The following is a 23,961-nucleotide window of genomic DNA, read 5'->3' as shown; positions in this document are numbered from 1 at the left end:
ATAGACGGGCCCGCGTCCAGCTACAATGTAGCTACCAAATGTAGCTACATTTAGCTACATTTGGTAGCTACATTTAGCTAAAGTAGCTACATTTGGTAGCTACATTGTAGCTAAATGTAGCTACATTTGGTAGCTAAATGTAGCTACATTTGGTAGCTAAATGTAGCTACATTTGGTAGCTACATTATAGCTAAATGTAGCTACATTTGGTAGCTACATTTAGCTAAATGTAGCTACATTGTAGCTACATTGTAGATACATTGTAGCTACATTTGGTAGCTACAATGTAGCTAAATGTCGCCTTTTGAGGTGTTTGAAAATATAGTCTGAGGTGTTACAACTTAGTCATGTACTCAGTGTGTACTCAATGTAGCTAAATGTAGCTACATTTGGTACACATGGCGCTGCTTTTAAAACGACGTCTGGTTATCAGAGAATGTGATCGACAGTTTCAAATACACACCGTGTTATCCTCAATCATTAGCTCAGAAGCTCTGGATGCTTCCAGAAAGAGGCCAATCCGGAGAAAGTAGGCTTTTAGGGAGGGGAACCTTATAACGAGACAGTAGCTTGTTTCTGACAAAGACAATTTTTAAAAACTGTGAATCATGCAAAGCTACTCTAGAATAAAAATGTAAAGCTGAGCATAATGTGACAATAATAGGTCCCCTTTAACGCTGCAGGGGAGCTCCACCTGTGAGGGGGAGAAACCAGAGTGCCTGACATCGTTTAAAGACACTAACCAGAGCAGGTTCAACATGAAAACTGTGTGGGATAAAATCAGTTTCCTTCTCTGATGAGTCATAACGCACGGATCACACTTCTATTGCACTCTCCAGTAAGACTGTGACAAACAAAATGCATCCCGTCGACTGATGATGACGATATATCAATACAAGTGGTTCTTCCTCGTTGTTGCATGATGCAATATGTTGATATACTTCTTTATATCTCTATACTCCGCCTGCCTGTTTTCTAATGGAAGTGAGAGCTTCAGGGACGGCTCGTGTTCCAGACTCTGTTTACGCTGTTGTTGGTCTTCTTTTATGCACGACTGAATGTACGAATGTGGCTTTCTATACGATATCGTTGTTTACACACTAAGCTCGTGCTTTACAGGTGTTCTTACATTTCTATCAGGTGTTGTATGTACGATGCAACAATAAATTTGGAATGCAATGCAAACAGGAGAGTAAGTGTGGATCTGTTCTCGCGCCGGGATGGTCCTGGCTGGCGCCACGCCGCCCCCTGCTGCCTGAAAGCACAACAGCAGCTCGAACGCTGCAGTCTGTCAGCCAAGTTCATTCTTGCAGCAGGATGAATGAAACCACACTTGCAGCTTTTTCAGCTTATAAATGTGAAGAACCTTCTAACACAGGGGTAGGCAACTCCAGGCCTCGAGTGACGGTGTCCTACAGGTTTTAGATGTATCCATGATCCATCACAGCTGATTTAAAGGGCTAAATGACTCCTCAGCATTTCTTGAAGTTCTCCAGAGGCCTGGTAATGAACTAATCATTTGATTCAGGTGTGTTAACCATGGGTGAGATCTAAACCCTGCAGGACACCGGCACTCGAGGCCTGGAGTTGCCTACCCCTGCTCTAACGCAACACAAACTCACCTCAAAGCTCCACAAAATCTTTTTTCAGATCCAAGCTTAATACTGGCTTTTACAAGCTCATATTTTTATATAAATGTTATTGTGATTTACCTTTCTGACTCACATCAGCTGCTGAAGCAGGGCTGCTTTGTTACAGCAAAACTCATGTTTATCAAAGAATCTGGAAACTTGTGTATTTATGAACTTTACTCATAATTCAGCCGACAAAACTAAAAGAAATGAATCAATGTGAACCGAACGAGAGCTGCCACAGGACAGAGAAGTGCTGAACAGAGAATATGACAATAATATATCAATAATTTATCTCAATTACATCGCTGGAAGCCAAATTTGTTGTTTAAATTAAAATTCTAAACTCAAAGTAACAAAACGTCCAATTTACAGTGAACACCTCATCTGTATCTGACACAGGGCTGAAGATATACCACGGGCCTTGAATGCAGCAGAGCTCTCATCAGGTAAGCACAGCAAGACACCTGGACTGTGTTTAACGTGGCGTCTGTATCGATGCTGCAGGAAGCAGCTTCAACTCTGAGAGAAGAATCTGAAAGGGTCACAACAAACTCAGGAAAGGTTTCAATTTTTTGTTCAACATCAGGAACCAGGAAGAGCAAGTTCTAGTTCTGGGAAGCTCTTCCTCTGAGCAGGAGGAGCCAGTATCAAACAGATGGCTCCAAGTTTCTCAGCTCAGTGAACCGACACAGATCTGCTCACCTCACAGGTTAACATGACGTCGACAAACAGATGCTGCGTTGATGTTATTGATGCTTTTGGACCAACAAAACAGCTTTTTACACCTGCACTCGGAGTGATCTGATTGGTCAGTAGGTGATTTTGTTGATGCCTGGTCTTGAACGCGACCGTCTTCAGCGCAGGTTAGGCCTCGACAGCGAGTTGGCACGACGGTCTCCTGAGAGGCGGGACTTCAGGACTTCTCAGCCTCTGTACGCCGCGCTGATGAGCCGACGCTCTGACGGCGGTTTCAGCAGAAACACTGAAACCTTAATAAATAGACTGTACGATGTGATGGCCGACCTGGTGCAGACATGAACTCCACCTGGTTCCTGTGAGCTGCAGGTAAACACGGTGGACAGGTGAGTGTGCTCTGCAGGTGCTAGCACTGATCACTATTAGGCAGCTTCAGCATAATTCAGATAAAAATTCACTCGCTTGTATTTCCTGTTTTTCATCAGCCTTTCCGTTCGTCCTGTTGGGAATAACTGAGGAAACAAGGAGCGTGCACACTTTCACTTTCACAGATTGTGGAATGAAATGTTTGAATAAAGGCTTTAAAATGTGATCCTAAAGCAGAGCAGCTGTTTGTACTCGCTGACTTACATGGTATTTGTCATGAACTCAGTTACTTTCCTCTCAGAGTTAAAAGCTGCGTCCTGACATCTGTCAGATCTGATAGCTTAACAGTCTCACAGGTGGAGGCAGTTTTTATACTTTTACATACATTTGAAGAGCTCAGGTGGGTCTCAGGAGTTTTACAAGGATCGCTGATTTGAGAGACTTGACCTGAGAAAATGAGCTCAGCTGATCTGAGCTCAGTGAACTGTCTGAATAATAAACCAGGGGCGGAGACCTGTCAATCACAGACAGACCCGCCCACTTCCAAAACACTGAGATGGAGAAAACACTTCACTCAGTGTGATGTCACAGCTCTATGCTCAGCTGTTATACTGTCATTTCACTAAACATCATGGTTACCAGCCCATCAGCATATACTGCCCTCTGGTGGCATATCTGTGCTCTGCACACCGTGTGATGTCCTGATACCTGTCACCTCATCAGGTTTTTTTGTTTTGACTTTTTTAGCCTCACTGAGTCAAAATAAAACTTTTAGTTTTCAGAGTCAGGGTCCACGTGTGTCTTTTTACCTCGTTTATTAACAGCCACATTTAACCCTTTAACCACCCGAGCACTCACCACGACCTCTTTACCTGTCAACTTCCTGTCCACAAACAGCCTCATTCGTGAGTTTAAAGTCTATTTTCCTTTCATATGCCTTCAGGACTCTTAAGCTGCTTCCATGCTGGCACAGCGTCGGAGGTGAGCCCTGATAACGCTGGTCGGGGAGGGCAGCTTAAGGTAGAGGCGTACCTAACGAACTGGCAGCTCAGTGAGGTGTTTCAGGAAGCGCCTCGTGGTGCAAAGTAAGCAGACAGTTGTGATAACAGACGGGTATATTTGTGATGGAAACAGAAGAAACAAAGCGCCACGCAGGAAGTGACCCGCGAGGAAAATAAATAGATAAATAACAATGTCCACATAGCTGCCTTCAAACGCCGCCAAGTCCCGTTAGAGAGAAACCGTGTCAAAGACGGGAGGACGAGGAGGAGCGTGCTCTTCATCCTCTGCAGTTTCCCGTCGCTCGCCCACGTCTTCACACGTTGGCCCGCGGCGTCTCACTTTCAGTTCCTGCTGCAGCTCGCTCTGATCACACCTACAGACTCACAGCTGCAGCTCAGTCACATCCTCTGCTCTGATTGGTCAGCCGCTATCTGACCGACAGCTTCACCAGTTTTCTGTTGTTCACATGAATCCGTAAATCTGCTGACAGCAGCAGGGACGCACCGATCCGACGCTTCACCCACGAAAAACTGGCTTCAGGTGTTCCTCGCCGGGAGGCAGAGAGCGAGCGTCGCCTACAGCAGCTGAAACACTCGCTGCAGGCTTCAAGTCTAATTCTACGGTTTGTGCTTTGTGAGCTTTTATTTTTTAAAGACTGACCGGATTCTTCCAACCGCCAGTCGCTCTGATCCGGGATCTGTGGTCAGTGTTTAAAAAGCAAAGCCCACAAACTGTGACGATCCGGGAAAAATCTCCATCAGCCAGGATTTGTCCCAGAAACTGATCGAGCACGAAGACGGCTCATCGCTGCCGACGCTTTAAATACATTTACTTAAAGTTCTGGAAAGTCCTAAAGTGTCTGAGTGAGCTTCATGATGCCAGAACATAATCTGAATAAAAGCCGAAGGTAAAATCTAAAACGCGGCCCGTTGTTACACGACAGGAACTGTTTCAGGTTATGAAACTGGCTGATAAGGCAGGGGTGGGCAACTCCAGGCCTCGAGGGCAGGTGTCCCTGCAGGTTTTAGATGTGTCCTTGAACCAGCACAGCTGATTTAAATGGCTAAATTAGCTCCTCAACATGTCCTGAAGTTCTCCAGAGGCTGGTAATGAACTAATCAGGTGATTCAGGTGTGTTGACCCAAGGTGAGACCTAAACCTGCAGGACACCGGCCCTCGGGGCCTGGAATTGCCCACCCCTGTGATAAGGGGTTAAAACGCCCTCTGCTGGTAGGTCCGTCACTCGCTCGCAATAAAAGTGATTTTTAATCTCACCGAGTGACAGATAAATACATAAATATAAAGTTTGTGCTCTGATTGGAGCTGAGTGCGGAGGATTTCCTGCGCCTCCTCACACATGGAGAGGAGCAGACAGCAGGAGCATGGAGCATGTTAGCATGGAGCTAAAAGCTAAAAAACAAGAGAAGAAGCTGGGATGGGAAACGCCATCGCTGAGCAGTGTTTGAAGTTTTACACACAGAGAAAGAAATCTGTGGGTGCATCAGCACGAAACGCTGCCCGCCCACCGTCGCTGTTAGCGTGCTCTCTGCTGCGCCAGCTGCTAACGCGAGTAAACACAGAACACCTGAAACGGCTTCAGCTGCCTGAAACATCAGACCGGTGCATCCCTGCAAAGCGACGTCATCGGTCATACATCCAGCTTTCATTCGATGACTGTGATTGGTTGCTGTGTCTGAGCATTTCTGCCCGGTCATTCCGCTCTATCTTAATGGCGTCCATTCCCGAAGCGCCCAATCAGGCGTTAGCCAGAAAGCACATGTCCTTCTTCATGTGAATCTGCAGGCCGCTGGCGCTGGTGAAGGTCTTGGCGCACTGCGCGCAGCGGTATGGTTTCTCTCCCGAGTGCGTGCGCTTGTGTTTCTTCATGGTGTCGCCGTCGCTGAAGGTGCGGCAGCAGAACGGGCAGCTGTACGGCCGCTCGCCCGTGTGGATGCGCAGGTGACGCCGCAGGTTTCCTCTCTGGCTGAAGCTCTTGGAGCAGAAGGTGCAGCGGTGCGGCCGCTCCCCTGTGTGCGTGCGCAGGTGACGCCGCAGGTCTGCCGACTGCGCAAACGACTTGCAGCACCAGTCGCAGGCGTAGGTCTTCCTCTTCTGCTCCAGGTGGAGGCGGAGGCTGGCGGCCTGTCCGAAGGCCTCACCGCAACGCGGGCAGCGATGGACAAGTTCGGGGATGAAAGCGGAGGCTGTGCTGTCTCCGGCTGCCGGCTTCTCCTGGGAGGACTTCCTGCTCCGCTCAGCTTCCTGCCTCTCAGCGCGCACCACCACCACCGTCCTCTCCGCCTCCGCCCTGCTCCAGAACTCTTCGGCGGCACCGTTTGCGGCCTCGGTCAGAGAGTCCGTGCGACCTTTGGGCTTGCTCACACTGTACTCCTCTGGTTCGGCTTTGATGAGCGCGGGGGGCGGAGCCCGGGGCTCCTCCCTGAGCACTGCAGGAACTTCAATGTGAATTTTGGGGACGGAGACAGTAGGAGGGTTTAGGGAGGAGTGCGAGGTGACAGGTGAAGTTTTCCCATACGCTTCCTGTAGACGGTCAGGCTTTGGTGCCACGTCCCGCAGCTCCAAGAGCTTCTTCTCCACAGGCAGGTGCACCGGCCCCGGAGAGGAGTCGCTGTGGACCGCCAGCAGCTGCACAGACACCACCTGCTCATGGGTGGGCTTGTCCACGTTCGGCGGCGGCGGTCTGGGTGGGTTCGGGCGAGAGTCCGGCTCTTCGGAGCGAGGCCTCCACTCGGGCTCACCAGGCTGGTCGGGAGCCGCCAAACCAAGACTGGACCTGGTGGACTCTGAAACACAGAAAGCAAACAGTTGATGCGACCGAACGACGTCCAGCACGTCAGAAGAAACATTCGACTCACACCTGGAGCTCCAGAGTTTACACTTGTTTTTGGGCCCCAAGAAAAGCTTTGCATGATTACATTTCAAAATAAGCTCCCTTTGTGTTACACTGTCACTCCTGAATAGTGACAGCCCCTTGTCCTCTAAGCCAGCTGTCTTCAGATTGGCTGCTCTTCATAAACAGGAGGTGGGTGGGGCCATTTTAATTTTTTTTTTTTAAGCTCACAGGGATACATGTACTTATACTGACCTCAATATTTAAAACAGGACATAAAACAAAGCAGAACAGCTCCATGTTAAGCAGTAGTGCCACCAGGCGTCAGCCAGTTATCCTCATTATTTTAGAGGTTGACATATTTTCACAGGTTATCGAACATAAACAACTCCTTTGCGCTCACCGTCTGGTTTCTATGCAAATGTGTGTGTTTTTTTTACAGTTCAATGTGCTGTACCGTAAATATGTACGGAATTCCCCTTTAACAGAAACCCGAATGACCGAAAGTCCTTCAAACTTCCTGAAAGTCAGCTCTCCCCAACTGACACCTCACGCAAAGCTCTTCATACCAAAGTCAATGTGACAGTCTGTCAATTTAATGCTCAGCTGTGTTCCCCCCTTTATGTTTAATGGGGTAAATGAGATACGTTGTGTAAATAAACTTTAAATGAAAACACTGCGTGAAAAAAAGTGAAATGAGTACCTACATCAGGTGACTCTCATTAGGCTCGAAGGCAAAAAGGAACTGACACGAAAAATGACAGAAAGTCACATCTATCGTAAAAATGTCGGTAAAATCAGACGGTTTGAATGATGCCGAATACACGAATCCGTCCTTAACAACACATAAAACCGTGAAAATCTGCAGTTAAGCCTGAATTTAACGTTAAAGCGGCGTATTTCTATTAAACAGGCGGATTTTCATCGCAGTTCTGAATGCGCGTTCTCTCGCGGAGCTAGCCGGCTAGTTCGGCCCTTACTCAGCCACTCGGTCCCGGCCTCCAGGAGCAGGATGTCCCGCAGCTGCCTCCGCAGGCTCTCGTTCTCCCGCTTGGCTCTGGCAGTCTCCTCCCGGTACTCGGCCACCGTGTCCTCCACCACGTCCAGGATCTCCTTCACCACCACCGTCAGCCGCTCCGTCAGGTAAGCGTTCAGCAGCTGCAGCTTGGTCATTTTGATGCTGGGACCTCCAACAGCTGCATCCACACCGGAAACAACAAACCCGACAGGAAACGCTCTTGCTCAGCTCCGGTCTTTCAAAATTAAAGCGTGGTCATCAGTCTCTGTCCGCAGACTCCATCGCTGAAACTGGAGCTCAGCCTTGTTGGACGGCCTGTTGCTATAGTAACCTCATAGCAGAGATGTGACATATCTGATGATGTCATGAAAGATGCTCCAACAGCACAAACACGGTCCAGAGGTCCAGTTCAGGTGACGCTAGCAGAAAGCTAGCAGCTACAGCCGCCTGTATTAACTTCCACCTGCCGGTCAAAGAGGCCACGCCCCTAGCAATGCAAACTTTAGAGGGTGAGTTATACAAACAGCTGTTATGACGGGGAAATGATCCACAGAGACCAAACAGTTTGTGTATCCGGCTGTAAACATGTTTATTACTGCTGTAAGGATTTAACATAGGAGTCTATGGGACTGGTTCCCCTCTTATTTTGAAAGAACTACCAGGAAAGTGTGTGTCAGACTGAGCACCTGTAACACGTTTGTAAATGCAGTTTCACACTGTGACCACTGGAGGGCAGGAAACACATGATTCTCAGTATAAGGGTCTTATTCAAAGTAAGAGTCAAAAACCTGGGAAATTATTTAAAGAAAGAAAATACAAATCTCATAAGCTTTTTTTAAATCACAATAAAAACACAGAAATATATCAAATGTTTAATATGAGCTCATTTTTCATTTGATGGCAGAAACACGTCTCAACAAAGCTGAGACTGAAGCAATAAAAGGTCAGAAAAGTATCCTCCAACAGACCAGCTGCTGTCCTCGGCTCACAGACATCACAGACTAATGTTAGAGAGGAAACACAGACCTGTGCCGCTGACATCATCATTTTTTGTGTTTTGTGCAGCTTTATTTATATTTGATATATCATCCTAACTTTTTCACAGTCGAGGTTGTACGAGGCGTCGTTGAGTTGAGCAGATTTCGTGGTGCTTGTCTTGACCAATAGAAATCTTCCTCACAGGGTTGATTTCAGGTTTTAATTTGGGGCTGATGTCGCAGATTCTGCTAAATATGGGTCAGAGTCTGGTTGTTGGATCAGGGATTTCAACTTTTGTAAAAGCAGATCTGGTGGCAGAGAGGCACTAACATCAATGAAAAGGGTTTGAGCTTTCATCTTGAGGCTTTTATTTTGAAGGCTCTGTCAGAAGGTGCTTTTAAGCCTGAGCCAGCTCGATACTGAAGGAAAGATGGAAAGAGGGAGAGGAGGGCAGCTACTACTACGACACACACTCTCTCTCTCTCACACACACACACACACACACTCTTAAAGCACCCCTCCCTTTCCTTTCACCTCTTGCGGTGGAGCAGACGGAGCTGCTGCACAGACTCTCTGCATCACAAATCAAACAGATCTTAGTGAGAGGAGGCTGAGCGAGCCACAGCATCATTTAATAGAAGATCTGACGGGTGTTTCGCCGAGCGCAGCGTACTGTCATCTCTCATTTCAGCTCCTATCGCTCACATCGGGGGATTTGTACCTCCCACTTCTCCTGCAGAGACACGATGAACCTCACCCTGCAGCTTACCGTGCTGGACTAGGACCAGGTGAGCGTCCCGGGAAAAATCTTTCAGTTTCACAGGTTGGATGTGCAGGACATGTGCGGCTGCCTCCGCCTGGGTGGGTGTGTCACTGCATCACACCTCCAGCTGGATTCTTCTCTTTTCTTTGTCTGCCTGTGATGAAGATGAAGGTTTTGGTGCATTCATACAAAGTGTGTGTGTGTGTGTGTGTGTGTGTGTGTGTGTGTGTGTGTGTGTGTGTGTGTGTGTGTGTGTGTGTGTGTGAGAGAGAGAGAGAGAGAGAGAGAGAGAGGCATGGACATGTTCATGCATCACTGCGTGTTAATTATGTATAAAATATGGCTGCAGTCGTGCTGCCTCGCAGGATTTCATTCAAGCTTTTTGGGTATTTTCTAGAAAACAGACACCGCCTCGTGTCCTCGCTGCCTCGTGTCCTTGCTGCCTCGTGTCCTTGCTGCCTCGTGTCCTCGCTGCCTCGCCGCCGTGCCGTCCTTGCCTGAGGTGGATCATAGGGCTGGGTATCGTGACTGATTTCTAGAATCGATTTGATTCCGATTCACAAGGTCCCGAATCGATTCAATTCGATTTAAATCTGGGAAATTTTGCCTCAGACAGACAGAAATATTATAATTCAGATCAGCACATTTACATATTTTTGTATCTATAAAAAGGAAGCTGACACACGCAAGACTTTATCAAAGGTGTGAGCGTCACAGCAGAGGCCTTTGTGTCAAAGCAGCTGAGGATAAAACAGAAAAACATGAAGCAGATTTTCCTGTTCTGGATTTTATAAAAATATTCTGCAGTCGATCAAAAAGGAAAGAAAACCATTAATCAGCACATGAACATCACCTCTGAAGTTACAGCGGTTTTATTACAGACACAGCGTTTTGCATTTTGTATAATTTTAAAAAGTTTAAATTTGTTCAGTATTGAACGGCAGAAATTAGGTTTTTCTTTTCGGAAGTAAGTAAAAGGAAACAAACAGCGTCTGACAGCCTGTAAACAACGGCAGAGAATGTGCATGAAGTGTGATTTTATCCTGGTGGAAGCAAAACAGCAAAGTCAGAGTGAATTCATGACGATGTTTGTGTGAAGCGTAGTTTGGATCTTCTTTTGCTGCTGGTTCGGTCAATGTTGTTTGGAGAGAGATCAAACTAACAGCTTCAGAATCAGCGCAAAAAGGGCGTGAACACAAAGCTCGACCCGCCGACAGAGTCGGCGAGCTGTCGGCTTTCAGCCCCGACCGTGTCCGTGCCGTCGCTGAGAAAGTCACAGCTCGCTGATCCTGATGCGTCGGCTGGTCGAGCTTTGTGTTCAGGTCTCTGTGCAGAAGCCTGTTCCTGCTCTCAGTTACTGTTTTCATCTTTGGTGGTTGTTGAAACTGAGATTCTGGTATTTCTGGCAAAATAAATTTATATTAAAAAATTGATTCAGGATTTGAATGAATCGATATCACGTTATCCAAGCCAGAATCGATTTTAATCGATAAATCGATCATCAAAACCCGCCCCTAGTGGATCAGTTTATCCTGCTTTGCTCGAGCTGGAGGTTAAACTCTGAAAATATTTCATTTCCAAAAAACTGAAAGAAACAAGAGCAGATTGTTTACAGTCTGAAGTCGGCCAAAGAATTTCAAATTAAACTGCCTAAAAAAATGTGAATATTATTTTGAAAGTCTGCCTTTAAAGACTTTGAATGTTTCCGTTTGACTGCATGAGCTGGTTTTAGTCACGGGGACAGCTTTAACTGAGAGCAGTCACAGTCAGGAGGTGTGACCCGCCCGAAGAGCGAGGAGGTGACAGCAACATGAATTTTGAGTTTAGAAAATAAAACAAAGATTCATCCTTTCAAAACTGCTTCAAATCTCTTGTGGGGCCGCTGAGTTTGGATCAGTTTGTAGAACCTGAATTTAGCTGAATATGGAGGCTGGATGTGATGTCACTATGATGTCATCTGACCCTCACGCCGGTGCCTTGCCAGCCTTGCCGTGAGGCCGTGGTCCTCAGCCGGAAAATGGTGGAGTGCCTACTCCGGTCAGGGATGAGTTACTGCCCCAGGTGGAGGTGTTCAGCTATATCGGGGTCTTGTCCACCAGTGAGGGGAGCATGAGACTGACAGATGGATTGGTTCAGCACCTGCAGTGATGCGACCGCTGCACCAATCTGCGGGGGTGAAGAGTAAATACTCTAGGAACAACAAGTAGGCCTGCAGAGCGAGAGCGAAGTGCTCTAATAGGGTGATATGGTACTACAAGGTCATGAAGATAAGCTGGGGAAATCAGCTTTTGTTCTAGTCCCTGTCAGGACTCTTGCTGCAGTATTTTGGATCAGGGTTCGCCCATGAACATGGTTTAGGCTGGTTTTGGATCATCTCGGAGGACTTGGAAGTCGGTGGCATGGACGTTGGGATTGGGGCTTTGGGTTTTACACTGGTCTTGGACTCATTTGGCTTTGGAGCATCTCAGTGAACTTTCCACAGCTCTTGTGTGGATTACTCCTGAAACTCCCCGCACAATCCCAGACTGATCCATCTGTTTGAGGGCTCTGCGTTCTTCTTGTAGTTGAAGTTGAGTCTTTCTCATGGTGCCTGCGTTGGAGAAGTGAACATCTATAACCTTTGCACAGGACTACAGACAGCTTTAACCGAAATAAAGAAGACAAAGTCAGCATATGAAGAATCAGGTTCAGAGTCCACTTCTGGTTGGAGTGCTTTTGCCTCTGCAGCTCCTCTACATACCTCCATCAGGTCAGCCACCAGCTCTCCAGTCAACCATGCTGGATCAGGGTCGAAGAGGCAAACTCTCACGAGGTGGAAGATGTTCCTGTTCAAAGAAAAGCTCGTACAGAGGCTTTTACATTTGTTCCAGACAGGCAGAGAGAAACTGAACCCTAACTCTAACCTAGAGGGGTTTTATGACTGGGGCGGGACCAAACCCTGACCCACCGTAAAACATGATCTGAATCTGGATCCAGGCTGTTCTAGAGAGGAAAAACAAACTAAACATGAAAGGAAAAAGATTTTAGTTACTAAAATTCAACAAAATGAAAATCTAGACTTCTGGAAACAAACTGGACCTCCGGGGTCACGGGGCGTTGGAGGATGTAATCACATTAAGAATACAAATCTAAGTGAACGGTGAGATGACTCACAGCTCTGAAATCTCCATCCAGCCTCCAAACATATTTTTTTTCATGCTATAAAATTTGAACGGATTCATTTTGTGTCTGTGGTGTAAAAACAGCTGATACGAGTCCATGTTTGTCCAACGGCTGTGAGGCTGTTTCATCCTGTTACAGCCTCGTCTCTCAGACTCATGTTGTCAGAGGGTCCTGTAGCTGATTAGCGCCACAGCTTCGCAGCTACAGCCCAACAAGCTCAGAGTCTGTGATTGCAGGGACGCAGCCATTACCCAGGATTTCATTAAAGGCTTCTATCATGTCAGCGCATCATGACTGGCCCAGCAGCATGAAACAAACATCTGCAGAGCCCCGAGTCATTACGCCGCCGCCGCAGAGCTAAAAACAACAGACTAATGGCTGCGATGGTCGTGTCTTCCTGCTGCCGCTCCCTCCGGAGTGCCCGCCACAGCTCGCAGCGCTAATCCTGCCGCTCGCTGACAGGACGAAGGCAGCAGCAGGTTAATTAATGTTAAACTCCGGTTCCTGTAAGGACCCTTCATTAAAGACCTTGTGATCCTCCTCCAGCCAATGAGATCAAAAGGGGAAATCTGAGTCCCTGATCTTTGACACGACAGTAAAATCTCAGCGTACCGCTGTAATCAGCAAAATTAATGATTAATAAATCATTAAAATTCATTGATTTTGTTTGATTTAGTCACAGAAATCTAGAGAACTACAGACTGTATGTGGAAGATGGACATGAAACAATTTGCTTCTTTCTGTTTTGTGTGAGATTTCTTTTCCCTCATTTCTCTAATCTTTTTATCATTATGATGATGAAATATCCTTATTTTTATGGGAAGTTTTTTTTCCTGTTTTTTATGGAAACATAGTTTTTGATGTTTCACTGTGAAGCTTAAAATTTTCATAGGTAAGTTTGTTCATACGTCTGACAGACTCGGTCCCAAACAGCAGCCGCTGAAGCTCGCGGGTCTAACAAATAATTCAAACCGGCATCCTGAGCAGAAGCTCTTTAATTATGTAGGACACCCCCGTGTCTCCATGTTCAGGAAAATTCAGGTTGTTAAAATAAAAATTTGAAGTATTCGCAGCAGATAAAAAAAACTGTCCTGTGCTTATTATCCTCGAAGCCTCTGATGTGGGTCGCATAGAGCTCTCTGCTGTTTGGACAGAGTCACATTTTCTAAACTATTCTTATTTCTAACTGCAGTAAGCTGATGATTATATGTGCTCCTGTCATTCTCTCGAGCTGGTTCTGAAGTAAAAGCTCCATCCGAGGTTATCTTTTTTTTTTTTTTTTCTTTTTTTTTTTGTCATTTTTTTTTTTTTTTTTTTTTTTTTTAATAAATAGGGCAGGGGGAATGAATGAGAGAAAGAGGGGGAGAGAAAGAAAGAAAACCAAAGGGGAGAAGAGACGGTGAGAAGGGGGGGGGAAGAGAGAGAAAAAAAAAAGAACTCCTGGGTCACCTGTATGGAGAAAAAAAAACAAACAAACAAAAAAAACAAACAGAGGAGACAGCAAACAACAAAGAGCAACATAATAATAGAGAAAACAAAGCACCATCACAATAAACTAGCTAGTCATAGATATCAATATTTACTAAATAATAAACGATATTGTGCAGCACGCAAGATAGACAGCGCACAGTGTGCTTTGAGGCAGCAGCCAAGAAAGCTTTAGTCCGCGTCTGTGAATACCCATGTGTGCATACCTGTGTGGATCAGCATGCTTGCATTCCAAAGGTTTCTCCATGTAATGATCTGCTAGGGAGTGTGGGGGGGGGCCACAGCCCCGTCCTCCAGGGTGTGAAGCGGGTATGGAGGAGATCAAAACTCCAGACATCCAGAGGCCCCCAGAACACAAGAGACCATGGAAGACCAACAGAGGGGCAGCCGCGCCACTGTTCCAGTAAGAGCTGAGGAGAGTCCCAGGTTATCCGAGGTTATCTGCTGCAGAGCACGTCAGATTTTTATGATGATCAAAGGTTTTGTGTGAAAACTGGAAACAGTTGGATTTTCGTCTTGAATAAACATTTTCAAAATGGTCTAAAAAAAATGTTTTAGCATAAAAGTCATAAGAATATAAATTTATAATAAAATGAGAACATGCAGTTCCTCTAACATCCAGCAGAGGCAGCAGTAGTCGGTCCCCAGAGAAGCAAACATGTTTAGTCCAGATGAACAGAATCAACTTTTGGAGATTTGCTTACCTGGATGATTGAGCATCAAGACGTTTACATCCTGATGCACAAACTGTTTGATGTCTGTGTTTAAATCACATTAAGGCTTAAAGTTAGGGGTGTGGCCTCTTTGACTGACAGGTGGATGTAGCTGTAGGTCTGGACCGTGTTTCTGCTGTTGGAGCCTTTTTAATTCTGTCATGTGACCAATAATATGGCCGCTGTGAGGTCACTGTAGTAACAGACCCTGAGTAGCAGTGCTGAGTTCATCTTTCTCCATCACATTTCATTTTAAATGATTGATGGGTTTTAATACACAGATCCAGGATGAGACCGGATGAAACTTAAATCTTAAAGTTAAAGAAGTTTTCTTGTAACCTGAAGCTCCTGAGGTAACCAACAAAAGAACAAAGAGCCGAGTGCTCGCCTCGCTGAGTGATGAAGAAGGGGAAGAAAGAGGTAAACACCCTCTCGTCCTCTTCTCTGAATGCTGAGCACGTCAGCGACTTGGGAGGATCGGAGGTGTTTTGCAGACGTATCCTGTGATCTGCATCGAATGACACTGATGCTGCTAAACGGTCGCACTGCATCAGGGAGCACGTGCAGCTTCGTGCAGCGCTGTAATAACACACTCTGCTTCAGTCAGCGAAGCAGCGCTGCAGCGCTGGGTCCTCGGGGAGGGGGACAAGCGATCGATGCAGTCCTGGCAGTCGTTACAACGGCGAGCGTGTAGGCGCTGCGACAGAGCCCCTGCTCTTTAGGAAGCAGCTCGTCCTCCAGGCATCGCTCGGATCGATGAGCCTGTCTGATTGATCCGATAAGATTACTGCTGATCACAGTGAGGAGCACAGGGGTAGCGCTGAACCGAGAGCAAACGCAGCACAAGTTTGAAAAAGTCAGATAAATGATGCTGCTTCAGCTCCTCTCTCTTTACACAACAAACTTAGTTTTATGGTCAGCACAACTTTAGATGTAAAAATGTCTGAAATATCAGCACTCAGGGAATCTGCAGTGTTTCCAGTGTTAATGAAGCCTGTTCTATCTTATGTTCTCTTAGAAACAGGAAGTATTGTTTGTGGAAGGATCACATTTAATACATGCGGCTTTATTTTTTCAGTGTAAACAACATTTAAAGACGTGTCTGAATCTAAACTCTGTCTCTTTTGATTGACGGTGAACTGCTCGTGTCAGAAAGCGTGTGCGGCAGACAGCACGAGCTCATGCTGGCACCTGTCTGCATCCACCGTGTGGAGCTTGTGTTGGAGTCTTCCCTCGTTGGTTTCCAGGCTCCTGTTTTTCTGTTTAAGGACAAAGATGGTGGAGGACGTCTGCATGTGGCACAGGCTGGACCTCCACCACACGTTACCCAGTGTAGCCGTGACCTCCTGTTAGTGGGAGCCGCACATGTGAAACAGAAACAGTGGTTACTGGACGTAACTGCAGCTCTATGAGTGTGTCTAAACGTGGACCCAGCTGGGACAGTTTCTTTTCTTTGTTGCCTTCTAAAAGCAGAGGAGCGATGTGGACTCTGAGCTGCATTCTCATTTTGCATTCTGCAATGGCCACCAGGTGGCGATACCTTTGCTTACAGCGTGACTTCTGGTCCTGTAGAAGTCTACGGGGAGATCGGCCCTCCGCTGTAACACTTGCCTGGTTAGTTTATGGGTTTGGTCACTGATCTCGGGTCCTTTTTTAAATTTGATAATTCAGAGTTTCAGAAAGGAGGATTGTGAATATCGAGGATACGCTCCTTAGGTAGCGTCTTATCAATCGCGTCATGTCGCATCCACATGCTGTCATCTCAGAGCTCTGAGCTAGCGCCCGTCACCTGACCGGATCAGATCTGAGGATGTCACAGCTGGTTCAGACATTGTTCACGTTTAAATCCAAGGATGTAAAAACAGATAAAGCTGTTGTGACTGAAGGCTGTAATTACTCCTCCGCCTGCTCGTACTCAGACTGACTGACAGCCTAATGATCCCTTCCATAACTTCTCAGTCGCTGATAAATTACATGATTGTTACTATGCTCTTTGTTCACCGACGCATGAATCCAAGCTCCTGACGGCGCTCACTCCTCCTACACGAAGGCCCGCGAGCTACAAACCTCAGCAGCAAGAAAGTGTTGAGTCACTGTTATTAAACAGCAACCTGATCAACCCACACAGATGCTGCAGATCTGTTTTATAAATATTTCTCTCCTTTTTCTCGACCTTTGGAGAGACAAAATTATTCTGAGCTTTGTGACACGCCGCTGTCATAATTTCAGCATTTAACTTTGGTGCTGTTAGATAAGCTGTCAGAGAAAACGTCTGAATATTTCATGAATAACTCCGCCGCCCGGCCCATTTGGAGGAATCTCAACTTTTATTAAGAACAAGGAGCTCAGGATAAAGGAACTCTGAACATCACAGCTCAGAGGCTCCGCCTACAAAGGAACATCTCAATAAATAATCCAAATAAGATGAAAAGTTTAGAAGTCAATATTTATATACATGTGTTTTCATTTTATTCTAAATTTATTTATTTATTGCTTGATAAAATGAATCAAATTGACTTTTGAATGAATAGATTTGGAGAGAAGGATTCTTTATGCAAGCAGGAGCTGCTAAAATTAAAAAGACAAAATAGTAGATAAACAAATTTAGGGTTAAAGATTGATTTCAATTAATGTGATCCGTGTCAATATTGTTGTTATTTCACTGGCAATGAAACTTTTTTCACACTCTCACATTGATGTGTTCACTTTTATGAAAAGTAAGTAATAATCAGTAAAATGGTGAATAATTGGGACCAAGTGGTTTCTATGTGTGGAGCCTCAGGACACATCTGAGGCTTGGTTTCCTTTAATATCTCTGACGCCAGCAGAGCAGAAATCCTGTTCTTTCATTATAGTTTTAATATCATGTCTCCTCTGCTGCATCTACCGACTCGTTCTCAGGACGCTGCAATTTAATAAAACTGAACTTATGAGAGGAAAGAACCTGCTGAAAGCATGCAAGGATATATGAAGGATTATTGCTTTTGTTGCTAAATTATGCATTTAAATTAGTTTATTAATCTCCTCTTTTTATAACACATAAACATTGAAACCAAAAAGAACAACATGATTTAAAAACTACAAAATCAAATTTCGTTTCTTAAAAGAAAATTCATCAAATAAACTAAAGCTGCTTTCAGTTTGAACAAAGTGCCCAACGACTGCAGTTCCTCTAATGGCCACTTGAGGCTTCATCCAGAAGAATTGAGTATATCTGGACCGGCGTCAGGAATGCCGACTGCCATTAGTCTGGAAGAAGCAGCAGGTCGTGGCCAATAAAGATGATGCTATCAGGAGTAGGGATGTCCAGAGCCGATCACGTGGTTTCAGACTGATTGGAATCTGACTCGCTATTTGCTAACACATCTATTGGCTGTATCCCAATTCAGGGTCTGCAGCCTTAAAGTACGCAGCCTCAACGATCCTCATGGGCCGCGTACTCAAAGACCGCTAAGGCCGGAAGTGCGAGGCTTGTGAAATGGGCGGTCTAGCCTCCGTTGTGATGCCCAGGTTGCCTAGCAACCATGATACTAACAGCTGGAAACGTGTCATACAGCTGTGTTTGACAGAAATGAAGGAGAAAATCTTTTGTTCATTTGTTTGTTTCTACATGAGCTTTGATCATTCTCTGTAAGATTAAGCTCAGCTATTGAACGCCGTATATTTTAAAGTAAAGGCTTTAAAACCAAGTTAGTACAAACGTCACTAATGTCACATGACTTTGCCGACATGTGGCCAACAGTAATGTTCAATGTTCTTCGTTATTAAACATTTGCACATAAATAAGTGACATAATATTCAGGATTTACTTAAAGTTTACTCTTCGGCCGGCCCTCATCCGCCGTTTTTTTTCGGCAAAATTATCCACACCCACCGCCGCGCTATGCAATCATCCCTAATCATGCTGCTACAAATACTCTGATGCTGCTCGCTTCACGCCCCAAATCAAAATGGAGGATGACGTAAAGCAACTTGTGGTATTGTGATGTTGCAAATACTCACACAAAGATATTTTAGTGCAACAGAAACCTGTAAAACCTCGTCTGTATCTGCAGAGTCGTACATTATATTAGAAGTACTGCTGTCAGCGTTAATCTCGTTAAAATGACGTTAACGCCATAACCGCATGCAAACAGCAAATCTCGAGTTAGTGCGGCTCGCCCAGTGCGTGGGGCTGCACGGCGTCAATGCATTAGCGTGGTTAGCTCGTTAACACGTTAGTGCCGTGCAGCCTCTCGCAAGTTGGTGCTTGCTCCACCCAACTCTCTACTTCTGCTTTCAGAACAACGAGATGGGGACATCGGCCTCTACGCTTTAGGATTTCTGACTATTTGGAGGTATTTTCTTGGTTGAGGCAACGCTGCCACCACCAGATCAAAGTTGAAATTACAACACAGAGCTTTATAATTTCAGTGCCCGTGTCTCACTGTTACACTCGAGGTGTCTTTAATGTCTTCATTTACTGGTAATCACAGCAGACCTGCAGATTCAGAGGGTGGAGACCTTAAGTATTTTAGTATTTATTTATTTATTGTCATTGTCAAGAACAATGAAATTGCGTTTGGGGCTTCCATACAACCCAAAAAAAAAGAAGAAAATAATAAATACCCCTTAAAACCCAAGTGTACATATTTAACCCAGTGTGACTCCAATGCAATAAGACAATCCTTAGCAATAATGTTCGTAGAAATTCAGACAAAGACCTGAGAAACATGACAAAATACAACAATGCAACCCGTTCAATATTATTGTACTGTGAGATATGATATCAGATATGATAGTTATCTATTTAAGAAAGAGGGGGGGGGGGGGCAGGAGGGGGAAGAGAATAAAGATATGATGCACCAATGCAGACCAGTTCATTGCTATTAAGAAGTTGGATATGGTTATTGTCCGTGAGAGGGGGGCAGAGAGTTCAGGAGCCTCACAGCCTGTGGATACAGGCTGTTGGCCAGTCTGGATGTTCTGGCCTGTATAGACCTGTACCTTCTCCCTGAGGGCAGCAGATGGAAAAGGTGGCGCGCAGGGTGATGTTGGTCCCGCAAAGCTTTCTTTTCACTTTTACTCATTATGGTAATTCTGTTCAGGCACTACACGGTTAGGGTAAGGAAAGGGTTGTGCTTTCAGGTAAACTATAGCTCCTCACAACAGTAACCCTACACATCCAAGAACATGGAGTCCAAACAGGGCCATCCGAATGTCTTCAGCAAAACTGCAATGATTAATGTCGTTGGAGTAAGAGTGGCAAATCATTTTAATGCTGTATTCAGTTAAAATAATAAAATAAAATACAAATCTTAGGTTGATAACTGGAATCAGATAAACAAAGCATTGCTGCACCAAGCACTGAACCTCTAAAGCTCCTCCGGGTGGATGTCCCACAGGAGGGTGGAGCCATGTTGCACCAAAGGCCTGGCGCCTGGTGCCCAACCTCTCTTACTGGCCTGGATCCAGGGTGGGGTCTTGGTAACCTGGGTGAGTTGGCATGGTCCATTGTTTGTCTCTTCACAGGGGTCTTTTGAGTCGCACTCCAGCTCATCACCCAGGACTCTTGGAGGGGTTACATGGGGACTCAAACTGCTCAATGTCCCCCAGAAAAGCTGGAGGTGGCTGGTAGCTGCACCTGAAAACCAGATATGGATATAGATAAACATGAACTCTGAGCAGTGCTGGCTGTTACACAGTAATGCTGACATGACTTTGAGGGTTGCTTTATATAAATGCAGACATGATTAGGACCTGCAACAAAGGAACTCTGGCTCTTAATCAAAGTATGGATGCTGCAACCTTTGGATCATCTGGACCGTGCTGCCATCGATTGCATTCTTAAATCAAGAAATGCTTCACCATGCAAAGTAGATTATACCAGGACCTTGAATAAAGTGGTTGTGTTTTTCTGTTTGCAAAGCTCTTCCTCCACGAGTCTGATCTGCCACGTTCTGTTTTTATATGCAGCTGGCGGTTTAGCCAAATTAATCAGCCAATCAATAATCAGAATGATGCCCTAATGACTTTCATAGCAGTAACATAACTGACGGCATCTCTGTAATTCTTTTCAGAACAAGCCCTGCCTTCAGATTTCCTCAACAGTTAGCTTCGGCCGTCCAATGACCACCAGCCCCAGCGCCATCCATCAGCCCGGTAATATGGAGGAACCCCAGCAGCCAGACCAGCCAATCACCACGCAGCAGAATGGAGAAGCTGCCCAAACTGCTGTGACTTCTCAACCAACCAGCTCTGACCAACAGGCCCCACCCTCAACGACAGATGCTCCCGAGGCCCAGCAGACAGAGGATGGGAAGGGAATGGACCACCTGACAGTAATCAGCGAAAGCACAGAGACCAGTAAATACAGCCCTAAAAGTCCGCTATGATAAGTTTTCTTTTCCAGTAGCTTCACAATGACCTGCTTACCTCAGATACAGCCATGAGTTCAGCAGATCTTTATTTGGGTTAGTGACCAAAAGTGAAGCATTGAAGATACAATTGAAGGAAACAAGCTTCCTCATCAAAGATGTTGATTTAGTGGTTGATCTGTGTTCCCAGAATAAGAATGAATGAAAACAGGTTTGGCTTGATTTACATATATCACATATCAGTGTCACAAAAGTTGTTGGATAGTTGAAGATCCAGGATTTACTAGAGACATAATATAACGACAGTTAAAAACTGATCAATTTCATTTTGAAAATAAATTTGACTAAGCGTTCTCCCGTGCTGTGTCCAAATTCATAGGCCGTATCCTTTGGAGGATCCGGCCTTCGCGGTCTATGTGGGCCGGATCCTCTGAAGACCGAGAAGGCTGGAAGTGTGAGGCTGTGAAATGGAACAGTCGAGCCTTCAGATTTGCGTCACCGCTGTCTCGGTGGAGTTTAATAAACTGCCATCTGCTCCTTGATATATAAAATATAACAGGACACCGGAGTATATTCTCGACCATCTCACACTTCTGTATAATCAGTTTTCTGTTTGACGTTTATTCAGCTGTGTGAAAACTATAACTTTAATCTCAGCCGAACCGATTTACACACAAACAAATAAAACACTGAAAAAAGCCAAACTATAACAGTTTTAGGTTATCTAAGTGACTTATATATGTTTAACCTGAGTAGTGAAAGATCACGGGGGGTTTGAAAATCATGTGCGGGGAGTCCGGTGTTCTCACGGCTCTAGTGAGCCTTGACCTCCCGGTCAGCTTCGAGCTGGTGGGTAACAGACGTCTCCGAAAATGTCGGAGCGCTTTTGAAAATATGTGGTGTCTTGATAAACTGAGCAGATACTTGAAGTTTGCACAGCTACATTCTCGCCTGAAAATATGTTAAAAGTTTACTTTGTGACCCAGAAAGAATAATAAGAGTAATTTTAAAAATAAGCAGCTGCTGCCATTGTTGGAAACTGGAATTGCCTGGGCCGCGCTATGAATTCTGGGATAGGTTGGGCCACGAAGGATACACCCGACCCATCCTTCAAATTCAGGGAAAAGGAGGACGCGTTTGGAGGAGTCTTCGAATTTGGACTGCCTTTGTCGCGTCACTGTGACGTAATCGGCCTACAAATGCGGCCTCAGGAGGATGAAGCCTATGAATTTGGACACAGCTCCTGTGAACAAGAAAAGGAACAGTAGATAAAATCAGTAGTTAAAATGTGAGTTTTGAAATTTACGCTTAAAAGTAAAACAGTGCAGATTTGGTGCTTTATTCAAATGCAGCTGAGAACCTGGATTTAAATAAACTGAGTGTTTCAGCTGATCTGAGGCTTTCTGGGAGTTTGTTCCAGATATATGGAGCATAAAAGCTGAATGCAGCTTCTCCGTGTCTGGTTCTGACTCTGGGAACTGATAAAAGACCGGATCCAGATGACCTGAGGGATCTGGAAGGTTCATACTGGGTCAGGAGGTCACTGATGTATTTTGGTCCTAAATCATTCAGAGCTTTATAGACCAGCATCAGAAGGGGTCCCAAGATGGAACCTTGGGGAACTCCACATGTGATACTTGTCTGCTCAGATGTGAAGTTATCTATTGATACAAAGTATTTCCTGTTTTCTACGTATGTTTTGAACCAGTTTAGTACAGTTCCTGAAAGACCTGCCCAGTTCTCCAGTCGTTTGAGTAATATGTTGTGGTCAACTGTATCAAATGCTGCACTGAGATCCAGTAAAACTAAGACTGACATTTTTCCACTGTCTGTGTTCAGACATGTGTCATTAAACACTTTGGTCAGAGCGGTTTCAGTGCTGTGGTTCTGTCTAAAACCTGACTGGAAGGCATCGTAGCAATTATTCTGTTTTAAGAAGTAACTGAGCTGTTGAGAAACTGCTTTTTCAATGATCTTACTTAAAAATGGGAGATTTGAGATCGGCCTGTAGTTTTTCATTTGTGTCTTGTCAAGATTGTCCTTTTTCAGTATAGGTTTGATTACAGCAGTTTTTAGTGGTTCTGGAAACACACCTGACATTAAGGAAAAGTTGACGATCTGTAACAGGTCTGACTCTAAAGTCTTTGAGACCTTTTTGAAAAAACTTGTTGGCAGGACATCTAAACAGCAGGAGGAGGAGTTCAGTTGACCTAAGATGTCCTCCAGGTCTTTGCTGTTAATCGGGTGAAACTGTTTCATGGTGTTTAAACAGTTTTTTGGTGGACACAGTACATATCCTGGATCTGCTGTTGATGTACCAACTGCTTGTCTAATCTTTTGGATTTTTTCTGTGAAGAATTTGGCAAAGTCATTGCAGGCCATGGTTGAATGAAGTTCAGCTGCCACTGACACAGGAGGGTTTGTTAGCCTGTCAACTGTAGAAAAATAAATATATATATATATATATATATATATATATATATTAGGGGTGCAACGATATTCGTATCGATATTGAACCGTTCGATACAGTGCTTTCGGTTCGGTACGCATATGTATCGAACAATACAACATTTGTAATTTATTTTATCAACTTTCCTTCTGACGATGCTGTCTGTGTTGAGCGCTCAGTGAATCTGCGTTCGACTACTCCGCCTAGGCTGCACTGTCCAGCGCAGATCCACTGAGTGCTCCACACAGACAGCATAGCCAGAAGGAAGAGCGCAGGGCACCTCCCCCACCCTCATTCAGATCTGGCGTTTGGAATTATTTTGGTTTTCATGTGACGTATGACCCTGAAGGTAAGCGAGTCATGGACTAAAGTAAAACAGTATGTTGGATGTGCCATGCAATGCTCAATTACATGGGTGTGAACTAGTGTGTTAGCGCAGTTAGCTCGTTAACGTGTTAGCCGTCTAGCCCCATGCACGGGGCGAT

At 45.3% G+C, this 23,961-nt stretch overlaps 2 protein-coding genes across 2 annotated transcripts in view; one reads left to right on the top strand and one right to left on the bottom strand.

Annotated features, from left to right (window-relative positions):
• Positions 1-1,592: 1,592 nt before the first annotated feature.
• On the bottom strand, positions 1,593-7,794 carry LOC308411694 (uncharacterized protein). Its single transcript, XM_080905678.1, has 2 exons — positions 7,530-7,794; positions 1,593-6,502 (listed from the first exon to the last, which is right to left on the bottom strand). Exons 1-2 carry the CDS (start codon positions 7,720-7,722, stop codon positions 5,454-5,456), a joined length of 1,242 nt encoding a protein of 413 aa, XP_080761804.1. The 5' UTR covers positions 7,723-7,794; the 3' UTR covers positions 1,593-5,453.
• Positions 7,795-9,725: 1,931 nt separating this feature from the next.
• The window catches only part of LOC308411705 (uncharacterized protein), a 35,685-nt gene continuing 21,449 nt past the window's right edge, over positions 9,726-23,961 (top strand). Inside the window, exons 1-2 of the mRNA XM_080905703.1 lie at positions 9,726-9,810; positions 20,731-21,016. Of these exons, the coding sequence (XP_080761829.1) occupies positions 20,779-21,016 (238 nt within the window). The 5' untranslated portion in view covers positions 9,726-9,810; positions 20,731-20,778. The remainder of the gene's footprint in view (positions 9,811-20,730; positions 21,017-23,961) is intronic.

This window comes from Rhamphochromis sp. 'chilingali', assembly GCF_963969265.1.
Source record: "Rhamphochromis sp. 'chilingali' genome assembly, chromosome: 15".
NCBI classification, from domain to species: Eukaryota; Metazoa; Chordata; class Actinopteri; order Cichliformes; family Cichlidae; genus Rhamphochromis; species Rhamphochromis sp. 'chilingali'.
This window is presented reverse-complemented; position numbering and strand designations above follow the sequence as displayed.